Source organism: Sapajus apella, unplaced genomic scaffold (genome assembly GCF_009761245.1).
Source record: "Sapajus apella isolate SASKATOON/1434 unplaced genomic scaffold, GSC_monkey_1.0 scaffold5, whole genome shotgun sequence".
Taxonomy (NCBI): domain Eukaryota; kingdom Metazoa; phylum Chordata; class Mammalia; order Primates; family Cebidae; genus Sapajus; species Sapajus apella.
Genome location: NW_022436945.1, coordinates 28,889,032 through 28,912,811, shown reverse-complemented (window position 1 = coordinate 28,912,811; position 23,780 = coordinate 28,889,032). Strand labels below are relative to the sequence as shown.

General features: G+C 42.1%; 1 protein-coding gene and 1 pseudogene across 4 annotated transcripts in view; one reads left to right on the top strand and one right to left on the bottom strand.

Moving 5' to 3' along the window:
- The window catches only part of SMIM14 (small integral membrane protein 14), an 89,428-nt gene that overhangs the window by 34,218 nt on the left and 31,430 nt on the right, over window positions 1–23,780 (top strand). For 2 of the 3 annotated variants that reach the window (XM_032273981.1, XM_032273984.1), the window contains exon 2: window positions 4,363–4,472. In XM_032273981.1, coding sequence (XP_032129872.1) covers window positions 4,398–4,472 — 75 coding nt within the window. In that variant the 5' untranslated portion in view covers window positions 4,363–4,397. Of the gene's footprint in view, window positions 1–3,544; window positions 3,549–4,362; window positions 4,473–23,780 lie in introns of all 3 variants that reach the window. The other variant, XM_032273982.1, reaches the window with a different exon arrangement.
- Window positions 2,114–2,857, bottom strand: LOC116548637 (annotated as a pseudogene). The gene has a single exon (XR_004267488.1). The product of XR_004267488.1 is annotated as a 60S ribosomal protein L10a pseudogene (transcript).

The window sequence follows — 23,780 nt, the reverse complement described above, 5'->3', positions numbered from 1 at the left end:
TCCAGTCTGTTGTTGATGGATATTTGGTTTGGTTCCAGGTCTTTGCTATTATAAACAGTGCCGCAATGAACATACATGTGCATGTGTCTTTATAAGAACAATTTATCATTCTTTGGGTATGTACCCAGTAGTGGGATTGCTGGGTCAAATGGTATTTCTGTTTCTACGTCCTTGAGGAATCGCCACACTGTCTACCACAATGGTTGCACTAATTTGCACTCCCACCAACAGTGTAAAAGTGTTCCTATTTCTCCACATCCTCTCCTGCATCTGTTGTCTCCAGATTTTTTAATGATTGCCATTCTAACAGGTGTGAGATGGTATCTCAATGTGGTTTTGATTTGCATTTCTCTAGTCACCAGTGATGATGAGCATTTTTTCATGTTTGTTGGCCTTATAGAGGTCTTCTTTTGTAAAGTGTCTGTTCATATCCTTTGCCCACTTTTGAATAGGCTTGTTTGTTTTTTTCTTATAAATGTGTTTTAGTTCTTTGTAGATTCTGGATATTAGCCCTTTGTCAGATGGGTAGACTGCAAAAAATTTTTCCCATTCTCTTGGTTGCCTGTTCTCTCTAATGATTGTTTCCTTTGCTGTACAGAAGCTCTGGAGTTTAATTAGATCCCATTTGTCAATTTTGGCTTTTGTTGCCATTGCTTTTGGTGTTTTAGTCCTGAAGTCCTTGCCTATGCTTATGTCCTGAATGCTTTTGCCTAGGTTTTCTTGTAGGATTTTTATGCTGTTAGGTCTTATGTTCAGATCTTTAATTCATCTGGAGTTAATTTTAGTGTAAGGTATCAGGAAGGGGTCCAGTTTCTGCTTTCTGCACTTTGCTAGCCAGTTTTCCCAACACCAGTTATTAAACAGGGAATCCTTTCCCCATTGCTTATTTTTCTCAGGTTTGTCAAAGATCAGATGATTGTAGATGTGGGGTGTAGTTTCTGAGGCTTCTGTTCTGTTCCATTGGTCTATGTCTCTGTTTTGGAACCAGTACCATGCTGGTTTGATTACTATGGCCTTGTAGTATAGTTTGAAGTCAGGCAGCATGATGTCTCCAGCTTTGTTCTTTTTGCTTAGGATTGTTTTGGCTATGCGGGCTCTCTTTTGGTTCCATATGAAGTGTTTTTTTCCAGTTCTGTGAAGAAGGTCATTGGAAGCTTGATGGGGATAGTGTTGAATCTATAAATTACTTCGGGCAATATGGCCATTTTCACGATGTTGATTCTTCCCAACCATGAGCATGGAATGTTTTCTGTCTGTCTGTGTCCTCTCTTCATTGAGCAGTGGTTTATAGTTCTCCTTGAAGAGGTTCATTACATCCTTTGTTAGTTGTATTCCTAGGTATTTTATTCTCTTTGTAGCAATTGTGAATGAGAGTTCACTTTTGATTTGGCTGTTATTGGTGTATAGAAATGCTTGTGATTTCTGCATATTAATTTTGTATCCTGAGACTGCTGAATTTGCTTATAAGTTTCAGGAGATTTTGAGTTGATACGATGGGGTCTTCTAACTATACAATCATGTCGTCTGCAAATAGAGACGGTTTGGCTTCCTCTTTTCCTAATTGAATACCCTTTATTTCTTTTTCTTCCCTGATTGCTCTGGCTAGAACTTCCAATACTATATTGAATAGGAGTGGTGAGAGAGGGCATCCTTGTCTTGTGCTGGTCTGGATTTTCTCACCCCGCTCTTGGGCTTAGAATCTCCTTGAGGCAGTAAACTGAGCCAGTGATAGGACTCAGGACTCACCTCATTTGTTTTTCCATCTTTCTGGTATCTCTGGTATCACTGTTCTTTGTAACCTCATGTTCAATGTCTTTTTTTTTTTTGAGACAGACTCGTCCTCTGTTGCCCAGGCTAGAGTGCAGTGGGACGATCTCAGCTCACTGCAACCTCTGCCTCCCAGGTTCAAGTGATTCTCCTGCCTCAGCCTCCTGAGTAACTGGGACTACAGGTGCCTACCACCATGCCCAGCTAATTTTTGCATTTTTAGTAGAGACAGGGTTTCACCATGTTTTCATGGATGGTCTCTGTCTCCTGACCTTGTGATCCACCCACCTTGGCCTCCCAAAGTGCTGAGATTACAGGCGTGAGCCACCGCATCCAGTGTTTTGTTTTTTGTTTTTTTGACTGGTAATAGAATTTATTCAAATGTGTCTTAATATAGGCGCTGGGGCTTGCCCATGGTGCTCTTGATATATAAGGCCGGGACATTCCGCCAGTTTTTCTTGAGCAATGACACCAAGAAATTGACAGCCAGGTTAATGTTATACACAAGCTCATTGTCTGTCATCTTCACGTGACCAACAGCCACAGCCAGACATAGCACCTTCTTCATTTGGAACTTGATCGTGGACTTCACCTCATCCACTTTGGCCACCGTGTTTTCATTGTGTGTGAGCAGGGAGGGGAACTTTCCCGCCTTATTTAGGCCTGGGCCGAGGATTCGTGGAATCTGCTTGATCAGAAACTCTGAGGCCAAAAATGCATCATACTTCTTGGCCAGCTTCTTGACCAGTTTTTTATTCTTGTCGAGTTTTTTCAGCGCCTCGATGTCCATGTGGGGGATATCCACAGCCTTGGCCTCATCACAGTGCTGCTGGTCCCCCAGGACACATACAGAGAACTTGGGGCGAGGAGTGGACTTAAGCCTGACGGTGCCCGAGAAACGCTTGTCCTTCTGGGGGTCATAGTTCTCCAAACTGATCTGCAACTCCACCGTCTCCAGGAACTTGCGGCGCTTGCGCTGGTTCCCGTGCAGGACTTCCTGCACCGCCTCGTACAGGGTGTCGCGAGAGACTTTGCTGCTCATGGCTTCTCCTACCACGCTAACCGGAAAAGAGTTGTTTTGTTTTTTAATGTGAACTCACTATGTTGCCCAGGCTGGAATACAGTGGCGTGATCACGGCTTATTGCAGCCTTGACTGCCTGGGCTTAAGCAATCCTCCCACCTCAGCCTTCTGAGTAGCTGGGACCACAGGCTTAATGCCGCCATGCCCGGCTATTTCTTTTTTTCTTTTTCTTTTTTTTCAGATGGAGTCTTACTCTTTCACCCAGGCTATAGTGCAATGGTGCGATCTTGGATCACTGGAACCTCTGCCTCCTGGGTTCAAGCGATTCTCCTGCCTCGACCTCCCAAAGTGCTGTGACTGCAGGCGTGATCCTCCGTGGCTGGCCTTGATGTCTTAAAAACAATTGTTTCTGGCCAGGCATGGCGGCTCACACCTATAATCCTAGCACTTTGGGAGGCTGAGGTAGTCAGATCACCCTAGGTCAGGAGTTTGAGACCAGCCTAGCCAACACGGCAAAACCTTATCTCTACTAAAAATACAAAAATTAGCCAGTCGCGGTGCACACCTGTAATCCAGGCTACTTGGGAGGGTGAGGCAGGAGAATCACTTGAACCCAAGAGGCAGAGGTTGCGGTGAGCCGAGATTGCACCACTGCACTCCAGCCTGGGCGACAGAGTGAGACTCTGTCTAAAAAATAATAATAAGGCCGGGCGTGGTGACTCAAGCCTGTAATCCCAGCACTTTGGGAGGCCGAGGCGGGTGGATCACGAGGTCAAGAGATCGAGACCATCCTGGTCAACACGGTGAAACCCCGTCTCTACTAAAAGTACAAAAAATTAGCTGGGCATGGTGGCGCCTGCCTGTAATCCCAGCTACTCAGGAGGCTGAGGCAGGAGAATTGCCTGAACCCAGGAGGCGGAGGTTGCGGTGAGCCGAGATCGCGCCATTGCACTCCAGCCTGGGTAACAAGAGCAAAACTCCGTCCCAAAAAAAAAATAATAATAATAATAATACAGTTGTTTTATGTATTTTGTCCAGTTTTTAAAAGATTGTTTTAGGCAGAACAGGAAATACAGTTGCCAATACTCCATCTTGACCTCTCAGTTGTTTCTCTTTATTTTTCAAAATCTACCTAGCTCTTTCTTAGCTATGTCATTAATTTCCCCCCATAAACCTTGGTATCATTTTAGATACCTTTTCAGATATCTGTCTTGGTGGGGGTAAAAGCTGGTTTAAATTGTTTGCATACTGGAACTAATCAAGTTAAATAAGTAATTAAGCAGAGTAGGTTCTAGCATCATCAGCATCACAGGTGGGGCCGGTTTAGAGCATCTGAAGACATTCATATTTTTAGGAGATTGGGCTGATGGCAGAAGGGGTAGCCAATTCACCTGTATAGATTCATAATTCATGTAGGATTAATAATAAATTCATAGATACAGGCAATAACTATGAACTATACTTAGTTTAATAAAACTGTTGTGAATGTGTATACAATATCTGAATTTTTCATAGCTCAAGAGAAAAAGTAATTCTGAATAGTAGACTTATAGTATTGTTTCCTTCCTCATAGATTTAAACAGTCAAGTAAAATCAAGCTGGGTAATCATGGCAGAAGGTGGATTCGATCCCTGTGAATGTGTTTGCTCTCATGAACATGCGATGAGAAGACTGATCAACCTGGTGAGATGAACAGGATAATCCTTTTCTGAATTGATCTCTATCCCTTGTAGCCTCTTTTCATGAAAATACCAGTTATTGGAGGGTTTTCATCTGATGGTCACTAAAAAGTATTTCATAATTGAAATTGAAATTCCACATTTGTTTAAGTTGTAATGATTAAAATGTGGCCGGATACAGTGGCTCACACCTGTAATCCCAGCATTTTGGGAGGCCAAGGTTGGCAGATCACTTGAGCTCAGGAGTTTGAGACCAGTTTGGCCAACATGGCAAAACCCTATCTCTAAGGTTATAAAAACTAAGAATATAAAAATTAGCCAGGCATGGTGGCACACGCTTGTAGTCCCAGTTACTCAGGAGGCTGAGGCGTGAGAATCGCTTGAACCTGGGAGACGGAGGTTGCAGTGAGCTGAGATCATGTCACTGTACTCCAACCTAAGGGACAGAACAAGACTCCATCAAAAAAAAAAAAAAAAAAGTTTGCTAGCAGTTACTTCATTAGAGATGAAAACAGACTATTGTCTTTATTATTATTATTATTATTTGAGATGGAGTCTTGCTCTGTTGCCCAGGATGGAGTGTAGCGGTGCCATCTCAGCTCACCATAGCCTCCACCTTCTGAGTTCAAGCGATTCCCCTGCCTTAGCCTCCCAAGTAGCTGGGACTACAGGCGCCTGCCACCACACCTGGCTAATTTTTGCATTTTTAGTAGAGACTGGGTTTCACTATGTTGCCCAGACTGGTCTCAAACTCCTGACCTCGTGTTCTGTCTGCCTTAGCACCCCAAAGAGTAATTCTTTCTGCCTTTTCTACTTTATATCAATACAAATAAAATTGCTTTTAGCTGTGTGGAGCTTGTTTGCCTGCTAAGCTGCTATTGACAGTTCCTATTATGATACAGTTCAAATCCTACACCAACATATGGCATGACAATACAAATCTCTATGTAAAGGTTTTTTCTTTTTTTTGAGACAGAGTCTCACTCTGTCTCCCAGGCTGGAGTGCAGCAGTGTGATCTTGGCTCACTGCAACCTCTGCCTCCTGGGTTCAAGCGATTCTCCTGCCTCAGCCTCCCGAGTAGCTGAGATTACAGGCATGCACCACCATGCCCAGTGTATTTTTGTATTTTTAGTAGAGACAGGGTTTTGCCTTGTTGGTCAGGCTGGTCTCAAACTCCTGACTTCAGGTGATCCTGATCCGCCCATCTCGGCCTCCCAGAATGCTGGGATTACAGGTGTGAGACACTGTGCCCAGCCTATGTAAAGCATTTCTGAAAACAAATCAATTATTTGACAGAGATAGATTTCTGAACAACAGGATCTGAATAGTCTCTTTGAGTGGATTGTACTGAGTCTATAAGCTTAAATACAGGGCAATTTATATTGTACTTTTTATGTGCAAAAGGAAAAATTTGACCATTATTAACAGTGAAGTATATTCTTTTTTTTATATATTTTATTGCGTTTTAGGTTTTGGGGTACATATGAAGAACATTCAAGATTGTTGCATAGGTACACACATGGCAATGTGGTTTGCTGCCTCAGTGAAGTATATTCTTATACATTATACTGGTTGAGTATCCCTTATCTGAAATCTTTGGGACCAGAAGTATTTTGGATTTTTTTGCATTTTGGAGTATTTGCATTATACTTACTGGTTCAACTTAATCGAAAAATCCAAAATGCTCCAAAGAGCATTTCTTTTAGCCTCATGTTGATGCTCAAAAATTTCAGATTTGGAAGCATTTTGGGTTTTAGATTAGGGATACTCAACCTGTAACAACATTTTTATGTTTTAAAATACTCTTGTATGTCAGTTAATAAAGGTAGGTACAGACAATTGCTCAAATGTTTGAGTTGCCAATAACAAGCAGGTTTTCTGCTGGCTCAGTGTTGCTCGATGTAGTGATCAGAAATGTGTTTCTTTTCAATGATGTACTTTTTTAGAGTCTGCATGCACTAGGACTTTGATCCTTAAGAATGCCTCAGAAGGAAATGAATAAAATAAGAACTTATACATTAAATCAGACTCTTGAGGGTATAGAAATATAATGGTAATGTGATGTCTCTGATAACTTGATGTAAAAATAGGTGAGTCTAAGGAGAGAATATTTGTTTTTGAAGCAAAGAGCCAATAGTCTCTCCTTAGACTTACCTTTTTTTGGGGCAGGGTTTCTGAGTTTTTTTGCGGGCTGGAGTGCAATGGCACGATCTCGGCTCACCGCAACCTCCGCCTCCTGGGTTCAGGCAATTCTCCTGCCTCAGCCTCCTGAGTAGCTGGGATTACAGGCACGCGCCACCATGCCCAGCTAATTTTTTGTATTTTTAGTAGAGACGGGGTTTCACCATGTTGACCAGGATGGTCTCGATCTCTTGACCTCGTGATCCACCCGCCTCGGCCTCCCAAAGTGCTGGGATTACAGGCGTGAGCCACCGCGCCCGGCCAGAGCCAATAGTTTTTGTTGGTTTGTTTTTTGAGATGGAGTTTTGCTCTATTGCCCAGGCTGGAGTGAAATGGGACAATCTGGGCCCACTGCAACCTCCACCTCCCAGGTTCAAACGATTCTCATGCCTCAGCCTCCAGAGTAGCTGGGATTACAGGTGCTTGCCACCACACCCAGCTAATTTTTGTATTTTTAGTAGAGATGGGGTTTCAGCATGTTGGACAGGCTGGTCTCGAACTCCTGACCTCAGATGATCCACCTGCCCTTGTCCTCCCAAAGTGCTGGGATTACAGGTGTGAGCCACTATGCCTGGCCAGTATTATTTTCCAGTAGGCTTTTCTACCTCTTATGCATCCATTACCATCATGGTTTTGTTTTTGTTTTTTTTTTTAAGACGTGATCTTGCTGTCACCCAGGCTGGAGGGCAGTGGCAGGATATCTGCTCACTGCAACCTCCATCTCCCAGGCTCAAGCGGTCCTCCTGCCTCAGCCTCCTTAGTAGCTGGGACCACAGGCACCAGCCACCACACCTGGCTAATTTTTGCTGTTTTGTAGAGGTAGGGTTCCACCATGTTGCCCAGGCTGTCTTGAACTCCTGAGCTCAAGTGATCTGCCTGTCTCCCCTTTCCAAAGCGCTGGGATTGCAGGTATGAGTCAATCACACTAGCTGTGGTTTTTTTTTGAGACAGGGTCTTATTTTTTCCCCCAGGCTGGAGTGCAGTGGCGTGGTCATAGTTCACTGCAACCTTGAACTCCTGGTTTCAAGCAGTCCTCCCACTTTAGCCTCCCAGGTAGCTAGGAGGTTGCACCAATATGCCCAACTAATTTTTTACATTTTGGTAGAGATGGGATCTCACCAGGGTGCCCAGGCTGGTCTCGGACTTCTGGCCTCAAACGATCCTCCACCTTAGGCTCCCAAAGTGCTAGGATTACAGGCGTGAATCACTGCACCTCACCTGCATCTATTATCTTCTACTTTGATACTTCAGAGGACCTTTTCTGTTAGTACCTGTTATCTGACAGCTTTATAGAACTCTAAGCTGACTCCCAGCCTGTATTTTAAAAGCAGGTAATCTGAGGGTATAATTTTTTGCCGTTAGTTATAACTACCAAAATTTAAATTACTATGTGCTTAGGAAACCCACAGATGTACTTAGTGATACAGTATGATGGCAGAACAGATTTATTCTCATTTTCTAAAAATGAGCATTTAATTCATCTTTGCAATAGAGTAACATCTTACTTTAAGTACCAATTTGGAATTTTGGGGTTTTTTGATCTTATGTAATGTAATTGGGTTTTCTTGAAGGCCAGAGTATCATCAATTTTTAAGAATTTAAAGTTCTTATAGTAAGTAGAAACCTGGAGAAACTTGAAGATTTAATTTACAGGGTAGCTTATCAATTATATGCTGGGCTGTGGTTTAGTTTTGCCTGTTCTGTGGAAATAGATGGGCTTTGCCAAGGAATATGTACAATTTAAGAGCAGTTAGAATTTTATTACTTTCTTTTCATAAAAAAGTACAGTATATACTTCATAAATAATGCTTGGCCGGGCGTGGTGGCTCACGCCTGTAATCCCAGAACTTTGGGAGGCCGAGGCGGGTGGATCACAAGGTCAAGAGATTGAGACCATCCTGGCCAACATGCTGAAACTCTGTCTCTACTAAAAATATAAAAATTATGGCCGGGCGCAGTGGCTCAAGCCTGTAATCCCAGCACTTTGGGAGGCCGAGGCGGGTGGATCACGAGGTCAAGAGATCGAGACCATCCTGGTCAACATGGTGAAACCCTGTCTCTACTAAAAATACAAAAAATTAGCTGGGCATGGTGGTGCATGCCTGTAATCCCAGCTACTCAGGAGGCTGAGGCAGGAGAATTGCCTGAACCCAGGAGGCGGAGGTTGCGGTGAGCTGAGATCACGCCATTGCACTCCAGCCTGGGTAACATGAATGAAACTCCGTCTAAAATTAAAAAAAAAAAAAAAATTAGCTGGGCGTGGTGGCACACCCAGCTGGGCCTGTAGTCCCAGCCACTCGAGAGGCTGAGGCAGGAGAATTGTTTAAACCTGGGACACGGAGGTTGCAGTGAGCTGAGATCACACCACTGCACTCCACCTGGCGACACAGCAAGACTCTGTCTCAGAAAATATGTAAAAACAACAAAAAAAAATAATGCTCAAGTAAATTGTATGATACATAAATCTCTTTACGTTAAATTTTTTTAAATAATTTTTTTTTTGTTTTCTGGGAGCATACATTCAAGTTGCCCTGAATGTACACTACCTATTTTTAATTTTTCTAATTTATTTATTTGTGACAGAGTCTCGCTCTATTGCCCAGGCTGGAGTGTAATGGTGCAATCTTGGTTCACTGCAACGCACTCTGCCTCACCAGTTCAAGTGATTCTCCTGCCTCAGCCTCCTGAGTAGATTAGAGGCACATGCCACTACACTCGGCTAGTTTTTGTATTTTTAGTAGAGATGGGGTTTCACCATGTTAGACAGGCTGGTCTCTAACTCCTGACCTCAGGTGATCCACCCGCCTTGGCCTCCCAAAGTGCTGGGATTACAGGTGTGAGCCACTGTGCCTGGCCCTTTCCCTGATTTTATAGTGATATCAGTTAAGGTTCTTCTTATGAGTAACAGAAGTTCTGGATGAGTAGGCTGGGCACAGTAGATCACTTGAGGCCAGGAGCAGGCCAGGAGCTTGAGACCATCCTGGCCAACATGGTAAAATCCTGTCTTTACTAAAATATAAAACTCAGCCAGTTGTGGTGGGGCACACCTATAGTCCCAGCTACTCAGGAGGCTGAGGCATGAGAATCACTTGAATCCAGGAGGCAGAGATTGCAGTGAGCGGAGGTCACATCACTGCCCTCCAGCCTGGGTGACAGAGCAAGACTCTGCCTTAAAAATAAAAAAGTCTTATTGATTAAAGAGGAAATGACTGTTTTTTTTTTTTTTTTTTTGAGATGGAGTTTTACTCTTGTTGCCCTCGCTGGAGTGCAGTGGCACCATCTTGGCTCACTGTAATTGCCACTTCCCAGGTTCAAGCAGTTCTGCCTCAGCCTCCCAAGTAGGTGGGAATACAGGTGCCCACCTCCACACCCAGCTAATTTTTATATTTTTTGTAGAGATGGGGTTTTGCCATGTTGGCTAGGCTGGTCTTGAACTCCTGACCTCAGGTGATTCACCTCCCTCAGCCTCCCAAAGTGCTGGGATTACTGGTGTGAGCCACCACACCTGGCCAAGAAAAGGAGTTATTAAAAGGATATTTTGTAGCTCCATTGGAGAGCCTGGCAAGGGAAATAGAATCAAAGGGAGAGTAAGTGGTCAAAACAAGAGCCAAAGTCATGCCCCAGTGCCAGCTGGGCTAAGATGCTTCTGCTTCTGGATTCCAGATTTTTGTGTATCCAAATATTGACACATCTTTTCCATTTAGAAACTAATAGGCATTTTAAATTTGACATGTATGTAACCAAACTTATCTTGCCCCTAAGCTTACATTTCTGTCTTCCTTATTTATTTTATTATTCTGAATGTTGAGGTAACAATTTCAGATCAATTGTCTTTTACCCTGTTCGTTCAACCCACATCTGATGCAGAAACATCCTTCCTTAAAAATGCATCCAGAATCCAGCCGTTTTTCACACCTCCAGTACAACACCTTGGTCTAATCTATCATCATCGCTTGCCTGGATTACTGTATTTAGCCTCTTTATGGATCACCTTGTTTCTGCCCTCTTGCTACCCGCAAGCTCCTTCAAGTTTAATCTCATTACAGAAGTTGAAGTGATCCATTTTAGTTAAGTCAGTCATGTTTCTCCTTTGTTCAGAATCCTCCCCTAGTTTCCATGAGGCTCAGAGAGAAAAAAAAAAAAAAAAAGAAATTGACATGGCCCTGTGTGATCTGTCCCCTTACACCCTGCTCTTCTCCTTTGCCGACTTTGTTCTAACAATTCTGGCCCCCTTGCTTTTCCTGGAAAACAGGTCACATACTAAGGATCAAGAATCTAAATGATTTTAGACTTCTCAACAGCAAAACTAGAAACTAGAAGGCATTGGCACAGTGGCTTCAAAATTCCAAAGGGAAATCATTACCAATCCAGCATTCTGTATCCAGCCAATCTCTCAATCAAATCGGGGGAGTATGCTTTTGTAGGAAGTTCCTAGAGGATGAACTGTTTTTCACCCAAATGAAGGCATAAGCCAAGAAAGAAGACTAGGATTTAGAGTGTAGAAAACAGATCTAGCACATAAGAGAAACAAAGTACCTTCTAGGATAATGGTGAAGGGACATCCCAGGGTGGCAGCTGTGTATCAGGACTACAGGGAGCTGGCTTAATTGGGCGGAGGGAGGTCACATGGCTCTGGGAGAGACTCTTTTAGAAAGATGAATTGGTGGAATACCTGGTCAGTCTAAACATCTCGTGATCTAGATAACTGCAAGCAAGTTTTGAAAAGTCATAGAAAAATGGAAAAAAAAATTAACTTTAAGGAAACATACTAAGTAGTATAGAAAAGAAAAAGTAATTACGGTATAGTTTACATAGTTTTCTATGCGGCTCAACTGTGAAGAGCATTTATGTAGTCAGAATAATGTGAATATTGAGTACTCAACTAAACAACTTTATGATTCAGCTATTACTAGGGGATGGAAAGAGTATACATGAGGTCAGGAGGAGAGGTAGCTCTTCATATTCTATACTGGTACATCTATGGATAGTGTTTAAATGAAAAAATCAAGTAGCAGTCATGCCTTTTAGATATAAAAGACATGGAGGTAAGCAGTAAAACAATCAGCTAAAAGTTCAAAATGGTTGTCTCTGGAGGGAGAAATGGGTAGGAGGATGAAAAGTTACTCTTTTTCAGAACAAACCTTATAGAACTGTTTGACTCTAAATTGTGTACATGAATAAATACAACTACCAAACGAAACAGAAAGTCGAACCTTTCAGTGAGTGCAAAAGGGAGGAATAGGTCTGTTGAGTAGCTGGATCTGTTGTGCATCTTTTCCCTTCTGTGCAATATAAAGTAACTGGCTTAGGCCTTTGCTACCAGGCTAAAACCACAAGAGTTGCTGTCTAAGAAAAGTAGGAAGCTTTTCTGGGGAGGACTCTGAGTTGTATGTTACGGACCATGAGGGAAACCAAGAAAACCCTGAACTCAGCTGGGCGCGGTGGCTCACACCTGTAATCCCAGCACTTTGGGAGGCCAAGGCGGGCGGATCAGAGGTCTGGAGATCAAGACCATCTTGGCCAACATAGTGAAACCCCGTCTCTACTAAAATACAAAAAATTAGCTGGGCGTAGTGGTGTGTGCCTGTATCCCAGCTACTCGGGAGGCTGAGGCAGGGGAATTGCTTGAACTGGGAGGCAGAGGTTTCAGTGAGCTGAGATCATGCCACTGCAATTCAGCCTGGCGACAGAGCAAGACTCCGTCTCAAAAAAAAACCAAAACAAAACCCCGAACTCTCTATAGTGGTTGTAAATAAAGCAGGAAGGAAGAGAAAAAATGCTTGGTTTTGGAATGAAATGTACTACAAAGTTTCGTAATGAAGTTTTCCGTTCTTTGAGAGTTAAGAGGCTCTTTAGCCTGCCTGCATACTTCCATGATTAGGCAAGCTGTTTGTGTACCCTGACTGTTCATTGACCTAGTCCTTCATTAATATGAGCAGAAAACAGGCAAAGCAGTTGAAGAAAATAAAAAGGACCATGATGCAGTCAGGTACAGCTACATTAGAAGACAAGATGATTTTTCTAATAGGAAAAATCATGAACATTATAGTTATAAATGCAGACTCATACATGTTTGTTTTGTTGGGCTTAAATACCACCAGTGACGGCCTGGCCAACATGGCAAAACCCCATCTCTACTAAAAATAAAAAAATTAGCTGGGCATGGTGGCGGGTGCCTATAATCCCAGCTACTCGAAGGCTGAGATGGGAGAATCGCTTGAACCCTGGAGGCGGAGATTGCAGTGAGCCGAGATCATGCCACTGCACTCAAGCCTGAGCAACAGCACAACTCTGTCTCGAAAAACCACCAGTGACAATGACTTTCTGAAATGGAGGACAGTTCTTAGTGGAGCTTTAAATAAAACTAAGTACAGGCTGGGTGCAGCGGCCCATGCCTGTAATCCTAGCACTTTGGGAGGCCGAGGTGGGTAGTTCACCTGAGGTCAGAAGTTCAAGACCAGCCTGGCCATCATGGTGAAACCCCATCTTAAAAACAAAACAAAACAAAACAAAAAACTAAGTACAATCTTCCGTGATTTAAATGCTAAGATCCAGTTAAATTCCTTAAAAAGTCAATACCATCTAAAAATTACTTTATATTTTTCTGTCAGATGAAGTTAGATTATAGGCTTATGAGTTTCATTTTTGTCAATGTCTAGTAGGACGTTCACATTTTTAAGCCATGTAGGAATCACCTGAGGTCGGGAGTTTGAGACCAGCCTGACCAACATGGAGAAACCCTGTCTCTACTAAAAATACAAAATTAGACGGGTGTGGTGGTGCATGCCTGTAATCCCAGCTCTTCGGGAGGCTGAGGCAGAAGAATCACGTGAACCCAGGACGCAGAGGTTGCAGTGAACTGAGATTTGTGCCTGGGCAACAAGAGTGAAACTTCATCTCAAAAGGAAAAAAAAAAAAAAAGCACTATCTGTGTAATCAAGGGTAGGGTAGAGGAGTAAGAGGAAGGAACAGGAAGCATATTCTTCAGTGTACTTTTACATTTTAAAACCATATGAATGTATTACCCACTCAACCTAAAAATAGAATTTCTTAAGCATCTCTTACAGCTATATACAAAAATTAGTAATTGCAGGCCTGGCACAGTAATTACAGGCTCATGCCTGTAAACTCAGCACTCTGCCTAAAGGAGGCAGAGGTGGGCAGATCACTGTAGTCTAGGAGTTTGAAACCAGCCTGGGCAACATGGCAAAACCCCTTCTCTGCAGAAAATACAAAAATTAACCAGGTGTGATGGTGTGTGCCTGTAGTCCCAGCTACTCAGGAGGCTGAGGTGAGTGAATCACTTGAGCCCAGGAGGCAGAACCAAGATTGTGCCATTGCACTCTAGCCTAGGGAACAGAGTGAGACTCTGTCTAAAAGAAAAAAAATCGTAATTACAGAAAACTTTCACTGAAAAAGAAAATCTTTAAATGCACTGTAGTTATATGATTTGAAAAGAAAATGTACATTGTGATGTAGCTGTTCAATAATTCTTATAAGACTTCTCATAACCTTGATTTGTAAATCAATAGGATTTGTTCTCATCAGTGTTTAAAAAAATCCATAAAAATAGAAAAAAGCATCCTTTCATAAAACTTTATGGGCAGTAACAGCAGTTCAAACCCCTCTTACTACTACCTCATCACTGCTTATATATAATTTTTAGTGCAAAGAATATAAATCTGGCTGGGCTCATGCTCATAATCTTAGCACTTTGGGAGGCAGAGGCGGGAGGATCGTTTGAAGGCAGGATTTAGAAACCAGCCTGGGCAACAAAGTGAGTCCCTCTCTCAGGGGGAAAAAAAAAGAGAGAGAGAGAGGCAAAAATAACTCTCTCTCTGACTATCTATATTTTTCCTTTATTTTAAGAGACAGGATCTCATTGTGTCACCCAGGCTGGAGTGGAGTGGTGTGATAATAGATTGCTGCAGCCTTGAACTCCTGGGCTCAAGTGATCCTCCCACCTCAGCCTCCAGAGTAGCTGGTTCTACAGGTACACACCATTGTGGATGGCTAATTTTTGTGTTTTTTTATAGAGATGGGGTCTGACTGTGTAGCCTAGGCTGGTCTCACACCCCTATCATACCTCCACCCTCCTTAAGTGCTAAGATTACAGTCCTGAGCCACCTCATTAAGCTTCTCTATGTTATTAAAGGGATATTTTAATGTACACATTATAGGGCCGAGCAAGGTGGTTCATGCCTGTAATCCCAGCACTTTGGGAGGCTAAGGCAGGCAGATCACCTGAGATCAGGAGTTTGAGACCAGCCTGGCTAACATGGTGAAATCCTGTTGTTAGTAGTCTCTACTAAAAATACAAAAATCGCTGGGCGTGGTGGTGAGTGCCTTGAGAATCGCTTGAGTCTGGGAGGTGGAAGTTGCAGTGATCTGATATTGTGCCACTGCATTCCAGTCTGGGTAAAAGTACATATTATAAACTAACAGTGTTTTAAGTTCAAGGCTGATGTAACTGCAGTACAAAGAATGCCCGTTTTGGGGTGCTGGTGACAAAGTTTTACTTACTCTCTCTTGGCATTTGTCCTTCCTATGATTTATTTACATCGTTGCATTACATTGAGTGTTAGATTATTCTTAATGCAATTGTATTTTGCCAGGTGTGTGTATTGCTTCTGTTTGTCTCAGGAATGTTCAGAAACATTTAAAAAATTGAGGTATTATCTCGTACACGGACATTTTTCTTTCCTAATCTAATAACAGTTGGCCCTTTGTATCTGTGCTCTTTGCATTTGTGGATTTAGCCAACTGTAAATAAAGAATATTTTAAGAATAATAAAACAATAGCATTACTGCTGTTTATATAGTCTGTACGTTGTATAAAGTATTATAAGTAACCTAGAGACAATTTGTCTGTGGGAGGATGTTCGTAGATTGTATGTAAATACTATACCATTTTATATGAGGAATTCAAGTGTCTGGATTTGGAATCTGAGGGGGGTTCCTGGAACCAAGCCCCTGCAGATACTGAGGGACAACTGTACTTTTGAGTTTTAGTGCTTTATAATACTGGCTAAAAGGACTCAAAAAGGTAGATAAGAATAGACGGTGAGTCTCTTTCAGTTACAGTCCACGTATCTTCATCATGTTACATAAAATTCTGTGTTATATAATATGGGACTATGCCCCTTGATAACTATGGGTGATAACTAATAGATTTTCTTTTTCTTTTTGAGACAGTCTCACTCTGTCACCCAGGCTGGAGTGCAAGGGAGTGATCTGGGCTCACTGCAACCCCCGCCTCCTGGGTCAAGCAATTCTCCTGCCTCAGCCTCCCAAGTAGCTGGGATTACACATGCCCACTACCATGCCTGGCTAATTTTCGTATTTTTAGGAGAGACAGGGTTTCACCATGTTGGCCATGCTGGTTTCAAACTCCTGACCTCAGGTGATCTGCCTGCCTCAGCCTCCCAAAGTGCTGGGATCACAGGTGCAAGCCACCATGCCCAGCTGATAACTATGGATTTTTAGTGATGTAGTAGTAGAATATATTCCATACAATATATTTATAAAAAGTTGCCTACACAAAACCCTCACCTAATAATAAATCATTCTTTTAAGTTGTCTAGTATTCTTTATAAAACAAGAAAAGAAAAATTAGGTATTTCCTTGTAACTACTTTAGTATTCTTTTTATTTTGAGGTGGAGTATTGTACTGTCACCCAAACTGAAGTGACTTGGCACAATCTCAGCTCACTGCAACCTCCGCCTCCAGGGTTCACGCAATTCTCTTGCCTCAGCCTCTCAAGTAGCTGGGATAGCAGGTGCACACAACCACACTGGGCTATTTTTTTGTATTTTTAGTAGAGATGGGGTTTCGGTATGTTCGCCAGACTGGTCTTGAACTCCTCATCTAGTGATCCACCTGCCTCGGCCTCCCAAAGTGCTGGAATTACAGGCATGAGCCACCGCGCCTGGCCACCTAGTATTCTTTTTTAAAAAGTAGCTCATTTGTATTTAAATTTTATATATATATATATATATATATATATATATATATGTGTGTGTGTGTGTGTGTGTGTGTGTATAAATATGTATATATATATAAAGTAACTCATTTCCTTATACCCATGAAAACAACCTGGAGAGGGGATTTTTCTTCCATTGAAATAATTTGCTTCTGGCTTCACCCTCTCCTGTTGTTCTTCGCTGGCTGTCACTTGGTACATAATTTCTTCTGTTAATGATGGGAATTCTAGAAAGAGAGAGCAGATGGAGTTAGAAATGTGAACTTGGATTATGCTCATGTGTTTTTTCTGTTCTGTTGAAACCTAAGATTTTGGAATGCAGGTAATCCTCTTTATTTTTATGTTTTAGTTGTTGAGCTCTGTATTTCAGCGCTTAATCTAAACAGCATAACTAAAACTTCTACATCTTTATTGAAATTTGTTGCTGGGCCAGGCGCCTGTAATCCCAGCACTTTGGGAGGCTGAGGCAGGTGAATCATTTGAGATCAGGAGTTTGAAACCGCCTCGTCAACGTGGTGTAAACCCATCTCTACAAAAAATACAAAAATTAGCCAGATGTGGTGATGGGCGCCTGTAATTCCAGCTACTTAGGAGGCTAAGGCAGGAGAATTGCTTGAGCCTGGGAGGCAGAGGTTACAGTGAGCAGGGATCATGCCATTGTACTCCAGCCTGGGTGACATAGTGAGACTACATCTCAAAAAAAATAATAATAAATAAATAAATAAATAAATTTGTTTTTATATGAAAGTACTGTAAAGCATGTGATTTGGGAAACCCGTCATTGGATTTCTTTTTATAGGCCCGAATGTCATGTAAATTGTGATGTCTACTGTACTTAGATAAATCACTTCAAGGCCCATTGGACCTTTCCTAGAAGAAAAATGTCTGTGTTTGGAAATTTTTTTTTTTAGATACTTCTCTATGCAGCAAATGTATTTTTGCTAGGTATGTTAAAATTTTTGTAAAATATTAACTTGTTATTTCTTTTTTTATTTTTAAAATATTTAGGGCCGGGCGCGGTGGCTCAAGCCTGTAATCCCAGCACTTTGGGAGGCCGAGGCGGGTGGATCACGAGGTCAAGAGATCGAGACCATCCTGGTCAACATGGTGAAACCCCGTCTCTACTAAAACTACAAAAAATTAGCTGGGCATGGTGGCGCGTGCCTGTAATCCCAGCTACTCAGGAGGCTGAGGCAGGAGAATTGCCTGAACCCAGGAGGCGGAGGTTGCGGTGAGCCGAGATCGCGCCATTGCACTCCAGCCTGGGTAACAAGAGCGAAACTCCGTCTCAAAAAAAATAAAAATAAAATAAAAAATAAAAAATAAAAATAAATAAAATATTTATATAAGTAATATATGGATATGTGCTTTCAAAAAATATTAATACATTAAAACTAAGGCTGAACTCCCTTCTTCTCCATACTTAGTTTTTATTTCCTGCTTTCCCAGATGAATTTGGTTTGTGTCTTCCCAGATCTTTTTAAGAAATATGTTTTTAGATGCTGTGGAATATGTCTATTTTCCTCAATTTAATTATTTTTTTTTGAGACAAAGTCTCACTCTATAACAGGCTGGAGTGCAGTGGCATGATCTAGGCTCACTGCAACCTCCACCTCTTGGATTCAAGCAAGTCTCCTGCCTCAGCCTCCCAAGTAGCGCCTGCCACCACGCCCGGCTAATTTTTGTATTTTTAGTAGAGACGGGGTTTCACCATGTTGGCCAGGCTGGTCTCAAACTCCTTACCTCAGGTGATCCACCCATCTCGGCTTCCTAAAGTGTTGGGATTACGGGAATGAGCCACCTTGTTCGGCCTCAATTTAATAATATTTTGCATTTTTCATGTTGCCATGAAAGACTTTTTAATCATGTGATTAACTTTTGAGTTTTATTTTAGTCAGTAAGGAAATTTCAGTGGACTACTTTGTTTCAAACCTTAATCCTTTTTTAAAATCAATATCCAGGCACTAGATAGTCCTTCTATCATTAGCGATACAATTGGTCTTACCAATTTTGAATTGTGTATTTAGGATGTAAAGTTATGTTTTATTTATTTATTTAGAATAGAGTTGGGGTCTCTCTGTGTCGCTCAGGCTGGTCTCAAACTCGTGGCCTCAAGCAGTCTTCCCTTCTTGACCTCCCAAAGTGCCGAGATTACAGACATGAGCCACTACCCCCAGCTGACAGTTTCTTGTATATTGTTCGCATTATTATTATTGTATAACAAACTGCTCCAAAACTTAGTGGAATAGAACAACCATTGATTAAGCTGACAGTGTCTGGAATTCACACGGCTTGTCTGCTGATCATTATTTTCGTTCTTAGCTGGAAGACATAGAAGCTGAGGGCAGGAAGTATCTGGAAGCTTGGTTATTCACTATCTGATAGTTGATACTAGTGAGCGACAATACCTTAGCCAGAATTGCCAGTTAAAATGCCTACATGTGGTTGGCTTCCTCGAAGCATGGTGGCTTGGTTCCAAGGGAGAGCATTTCTCCTAAAAGAAGATGAGGGAGGGAGAGAACTTGGTTTAAGAAGTCACAACATGTTTCTTATATTCTTGGGTGTAGCAGTCACAAGCCTGTCCAGGTTCAAGGAGGGCAGATAGATTTCCCTCTCCCTCCTTTCCTTCTTTTTCCTTCTTCCTCCTTCTTTTTATTTTTGTTTATTTTTTTTTTCTTTTTAAAAAAAAGATGTCTTTGACTTTGCAGTCTCCAACCTCATATCCACATTGAGCTTGGGTAAGGACAGGGACTCCCAGAGCCTGGCCCCAAGGGAGGTTCAGGGAAAGAAGTCACCAGGCTAATCCAGCTATTGTTTCAGCACATACCAGTACTGTTCCAGCAGTGTGGAGAGTTGAGGACTGAGGCTTGCTATAAGCCATCCTTCTTGACTCCTTAGGGTCTATATTGTAGTCAACCACTAGTAGCTGCCAGAAATACCAACCACTATAAGCCAAGTTCTGGGATGGATTAGCAATGTCTATCACGGGTTTAGGGAGGAATGGTGGCAGGCTTGCCATTCAGTGAGCAATTCTATTTTACATAGGAAAGGCAGGCTCAGGACTGTCAGGATTGGTTTCCTTGCCCTTGATGTGGCACTGCCCTGGTCCCTACAAGAACATAAGGACGTCCTCCTCCTCTCTTTTTTGACAGGGTTTTGCCCTATCACCCAGGATAGAGTACAGTGGCTTGACCATAGCCTGGGCTCAAGCGATCCTCCTGCCTTGACCTCCCAAAGTGTTGGGATTACAGGCGGGAGCCACAGAGTCTGACCAGATTTCACTTCTCAATGGGGACTGGCAAAATTCTAGAAGAGCATGTTTGACTTTGAAATAATGCTGTGGCTGTTTTTGGAAAATAGAGATAGACACTTATATCTTTCTAGGAATTTAATATGCATATATGTAGTTTACATTTTTATTTTACATAGAAGAGATCATAGTATATATACATGCCATGGACTAAATGTTTGTGTACCTCCCAAAATTCATATGTTGAATCCCTAATCCCCAGTGTGCAGGTATTTGGAGGAGGGACCTTTGGAAGGTAATGAGTTCATGAGGGTAGAGCCCTTGTGATAGGATTAGTGCCTATGATAGAAGAGACGTAAAAGAGATGATCCTCTTCTCTACCACGTGAGGATGTAGCAAGAAGACCTCTATCTGCAACTCAGGTAGAGCACCCGTACCAGGAACCAAATCAGCTAGAACTTTGATCTTGGATTTCCTAGCCTTCATAATTGTCAGAAATAAATTGTTGCGTAAGGTACCTGGCACATAGTATTTGTTTTGCAGCCCGAGCTAAGACAAAAAAGTGTTACTAAGAAGTGGGATGCTACTAGAAGAAATACCTAAAAATGGAGATGTGACTTTGCAACTGTGTAATGGATATAGGCTGGAAGAGTTTTTAAGTGCATGCTAGAACAAGCTAATAGTTGCTGTGAGGGACTGTTGGTAGAAATAAGGGCATTAAAGGTGATTTTGGAGAGGTGTCAGCAAGCAGAGAGGAGAATGGTGGAGTAAGCTTCCCTATTTTAGAATACATAAATAATCATGTACAGAATTTTAGTAGAAAATAAAAGCCATTCTGATAAGCGAAGAACATTACTGGACAGTGGAGAAAGGCAATCTTTGTTACAAAGTAGCAAAGAACTCAGCTGAATTATGTTTGTGTTCTAGTGTTTTCTAGATGAGAGGTAGAATTTGTGAGTGATGAAATTGGATATTTAGTTGAGGAGATTTCTAAGCAAAATGTTGAAGGAGTGGCTTGGTTCCTTCTGACTGTTTAGTAAAAATTGAAAAGAGAGAAACCAACTGAAGATGGAATTATTAAGCAAAAAGGAACCACAACTTAAAGATTTGGAAAATTTTCTGCCTGTTCACATCACAAAAGGTAAGAAGCTCACAAGAGAACACTAAAGGTATGGTAGACTAACCACTTGATTAGATTTGTATGGGTGTGAACTGCAGAATCAATCACCAACCCCCAGCAGGAAACTGCCAGTTTGAACTAAAAGGAAAGGAGACTGGGTAGAATGAAGGAGCATAGATGTTGGAGTTCTTTTATTTTACAGGACAGGACCATAGAGCTATGTGTATATTATTCTTCAAGCCTGCAAGTGTACATTATTCTTCAAGACAAGGGAAGAATGATCTGGACATTCTTCATGACAAGGGAAGAGTGACCTTTACAGTGACTGAGAGATCCATCTTTGGTTTCAAAAGAGGCAGAGTGTCCCTTTTGAAACCTCTTTGGTTTCAAAAGAGGCAGAGCATCCCTTCTATATCTGCATGCCAGTTGGCCTCTGCCCAAAGCTTTTTGGTCATGAAAGCCTTGGGGTTGGTGCCACCTGGAGCCTTGCAGGACAATACATTTCTGCAACTTTTTTTTTTTCCTACTTCATACATCTTCACTTCAGTCTTTTGATACTAGCAAATCAAAGTCAGGCTTCTTTTTAGCAGTGTTACAGTATCAGAATTCTGTCTTTTCTTTTAATAATAGAAGTAATATGTGGATAGCTAGACAATGAAAGCTTGAAATAATGTAGAAATATGGAGCAAAATATAAACATTTCCCTTTCTATTGTCCCCCACTCATCCATCCCACGTCATGGCCACTATTACTTGTTTTGCCAGAGGTCACATGAAATTTGTAGACTCTGCAGTCACATTTCTAGGCACTTACATACTTTTATATATAATTGAAATAAACTTTCATAAGAGTATGGCTATACATTACCCATACTCTCTGTTATCCCTTTTTTTTTTTTTGAGACGGAGTTTCACTCTTGTTGCCCAGGCTGAAGTGCAGTGGTGCAATCTTGGCCCACCACAACCTCTGCCTCCTGGGTTCAAGCGATGCTCCTGCCTCAGTCTCCTGAGTAGTTGAGATTACAGGCATGTGCCACCACATGCAGCTAATTTTTTGTATTTTTAGTAGAGATGAGGTTTCTCCATGTTGGTCAGGCTAGTCTTGAACTCCCATCCTCGGATGATCTGCCCACCTTGGCCTCCCAAAGTGCTGGGATTACAGGCATGAGCCATCGGGTCTAGCATAATCTCTGTTTACCTCTTTAATGACACCGCATTGCATCATTTGTAGTTCAATAAAGTAAACTCAAATTCAGAAAGAGAAAATCTGGAGTGGTTGCTGAACTTGCATATCATTTAGGCAAAGTAGCCCAACCTATTAGTGTTAGACATTCAAACGATATTTAGATTTGCCTTTAACCTTCTTAGTTGTAGTCTTAAGATTTTTTTTTTCTTTTTTCTTTTCTGTTTTTTTTTTTTTTCAAAGACAAGCCCTTGCTCAGTTGCCCCGGCTGGAGTGCAGTTGCATGATCTTGGTTTACTGCAACCTCTGCCTCCTGGGTTCAAGGCATTCTCCCACCTCAGCCTCCCAAGTATCTGACTATAGACATGTGCCACCACACCCAGCTAATTTTTGTATTTTTTGTAGAGACAGTCTCCCTGTGTTGCCCAGGCTGGTCTTGAACTCATGGACTCAAGCAATTTGCCTACCTAGGCCTCCCAAAGTGTTGGGGATTACTGGTATGAGCCACTGCTCCTAGCCTATTTATTGTCCTTTTTTTTTTTTTTTTTTGAGACAGTGTCTTACTCTGTTGCTCAGGCTGCAATGCAGTGGCGAGATCTTGGCTCACTGCAAACTCTGCCTCCTGGGATCAAGCAATTCTCCTGCCTCAGCTTTCTGAGTAGCAGGGATTACAGCTAATTTTTATATTTTTAGTCGAGACGGGGTTTCACCATGTTGGCCAGGCTGGTCTGGAACTCCTGATCTCAAGTGATCCACCTGCCTTGGTCTACCAAAGTGCTGGGATTACAGTGTAAGCTACTGCACCTAGCCAAGACCTTTTCATATTAAAAAAGAATCCGCTTCCTCCTCTTTTTTCTCTTATCAACTATTTGCTGCAAAGAAAAGAGCCAGTTAAATACAAGTTACAGGGAAAGCAAGAGCAACACAGACACTGTAGGCAAACTGATAATGAACTTTAGGTCTCAGAGGGTACCGTTCTTCCAGTATGTTGGTTATATATATCTAAGAAAAGACACTTGCTGGCGTAGTGACTCATGCCTGTAATCTTAACACTTTGGGAGGCCCAGGCAGGTAGATTGCTTGAGACCAGCAAGGACCAAATGGTGAAACCCCGTCTCTACTAAAAATACAAAAACAGCCATGTGTGATGGTGCACACCTGTGGTCCCAGCTGCTTGGGAGGCTGAGGATCATCACTTGAGCTTGGAGCAGGTGTCAGGGTGGGCAGGGGTGCAGAGGTTGCAGTGGGCCCAGGTTGCATCACTGCACTCCAGCCTGGGTGACAACAGCAAGACCCTGTCTCAAAAAAAAAAAAAAAAAAAAAAAATGAAAAAAAGAAGACACCTACTGAGTTAAAGTTAACCACTGGAAATCTCTCTCTCTCTCTCTCTCAATCTCTCTCTCTCTCTCTCTCTCTCTCCCTCTCTCCCTGTATGTGTGTGTGTGTGTGTGTCTGTGTGTCTTTTAATTTCTGATGATCAGAAGTTATGATAATGAAGTAGCCTTCAAAAACAAAAATGCTAATTCAGGTTCTGGTTAAAGTGAAGAGACAAATTGTATAAAACTCCATTGTTAAACGGGCAATTCTGCTCATTA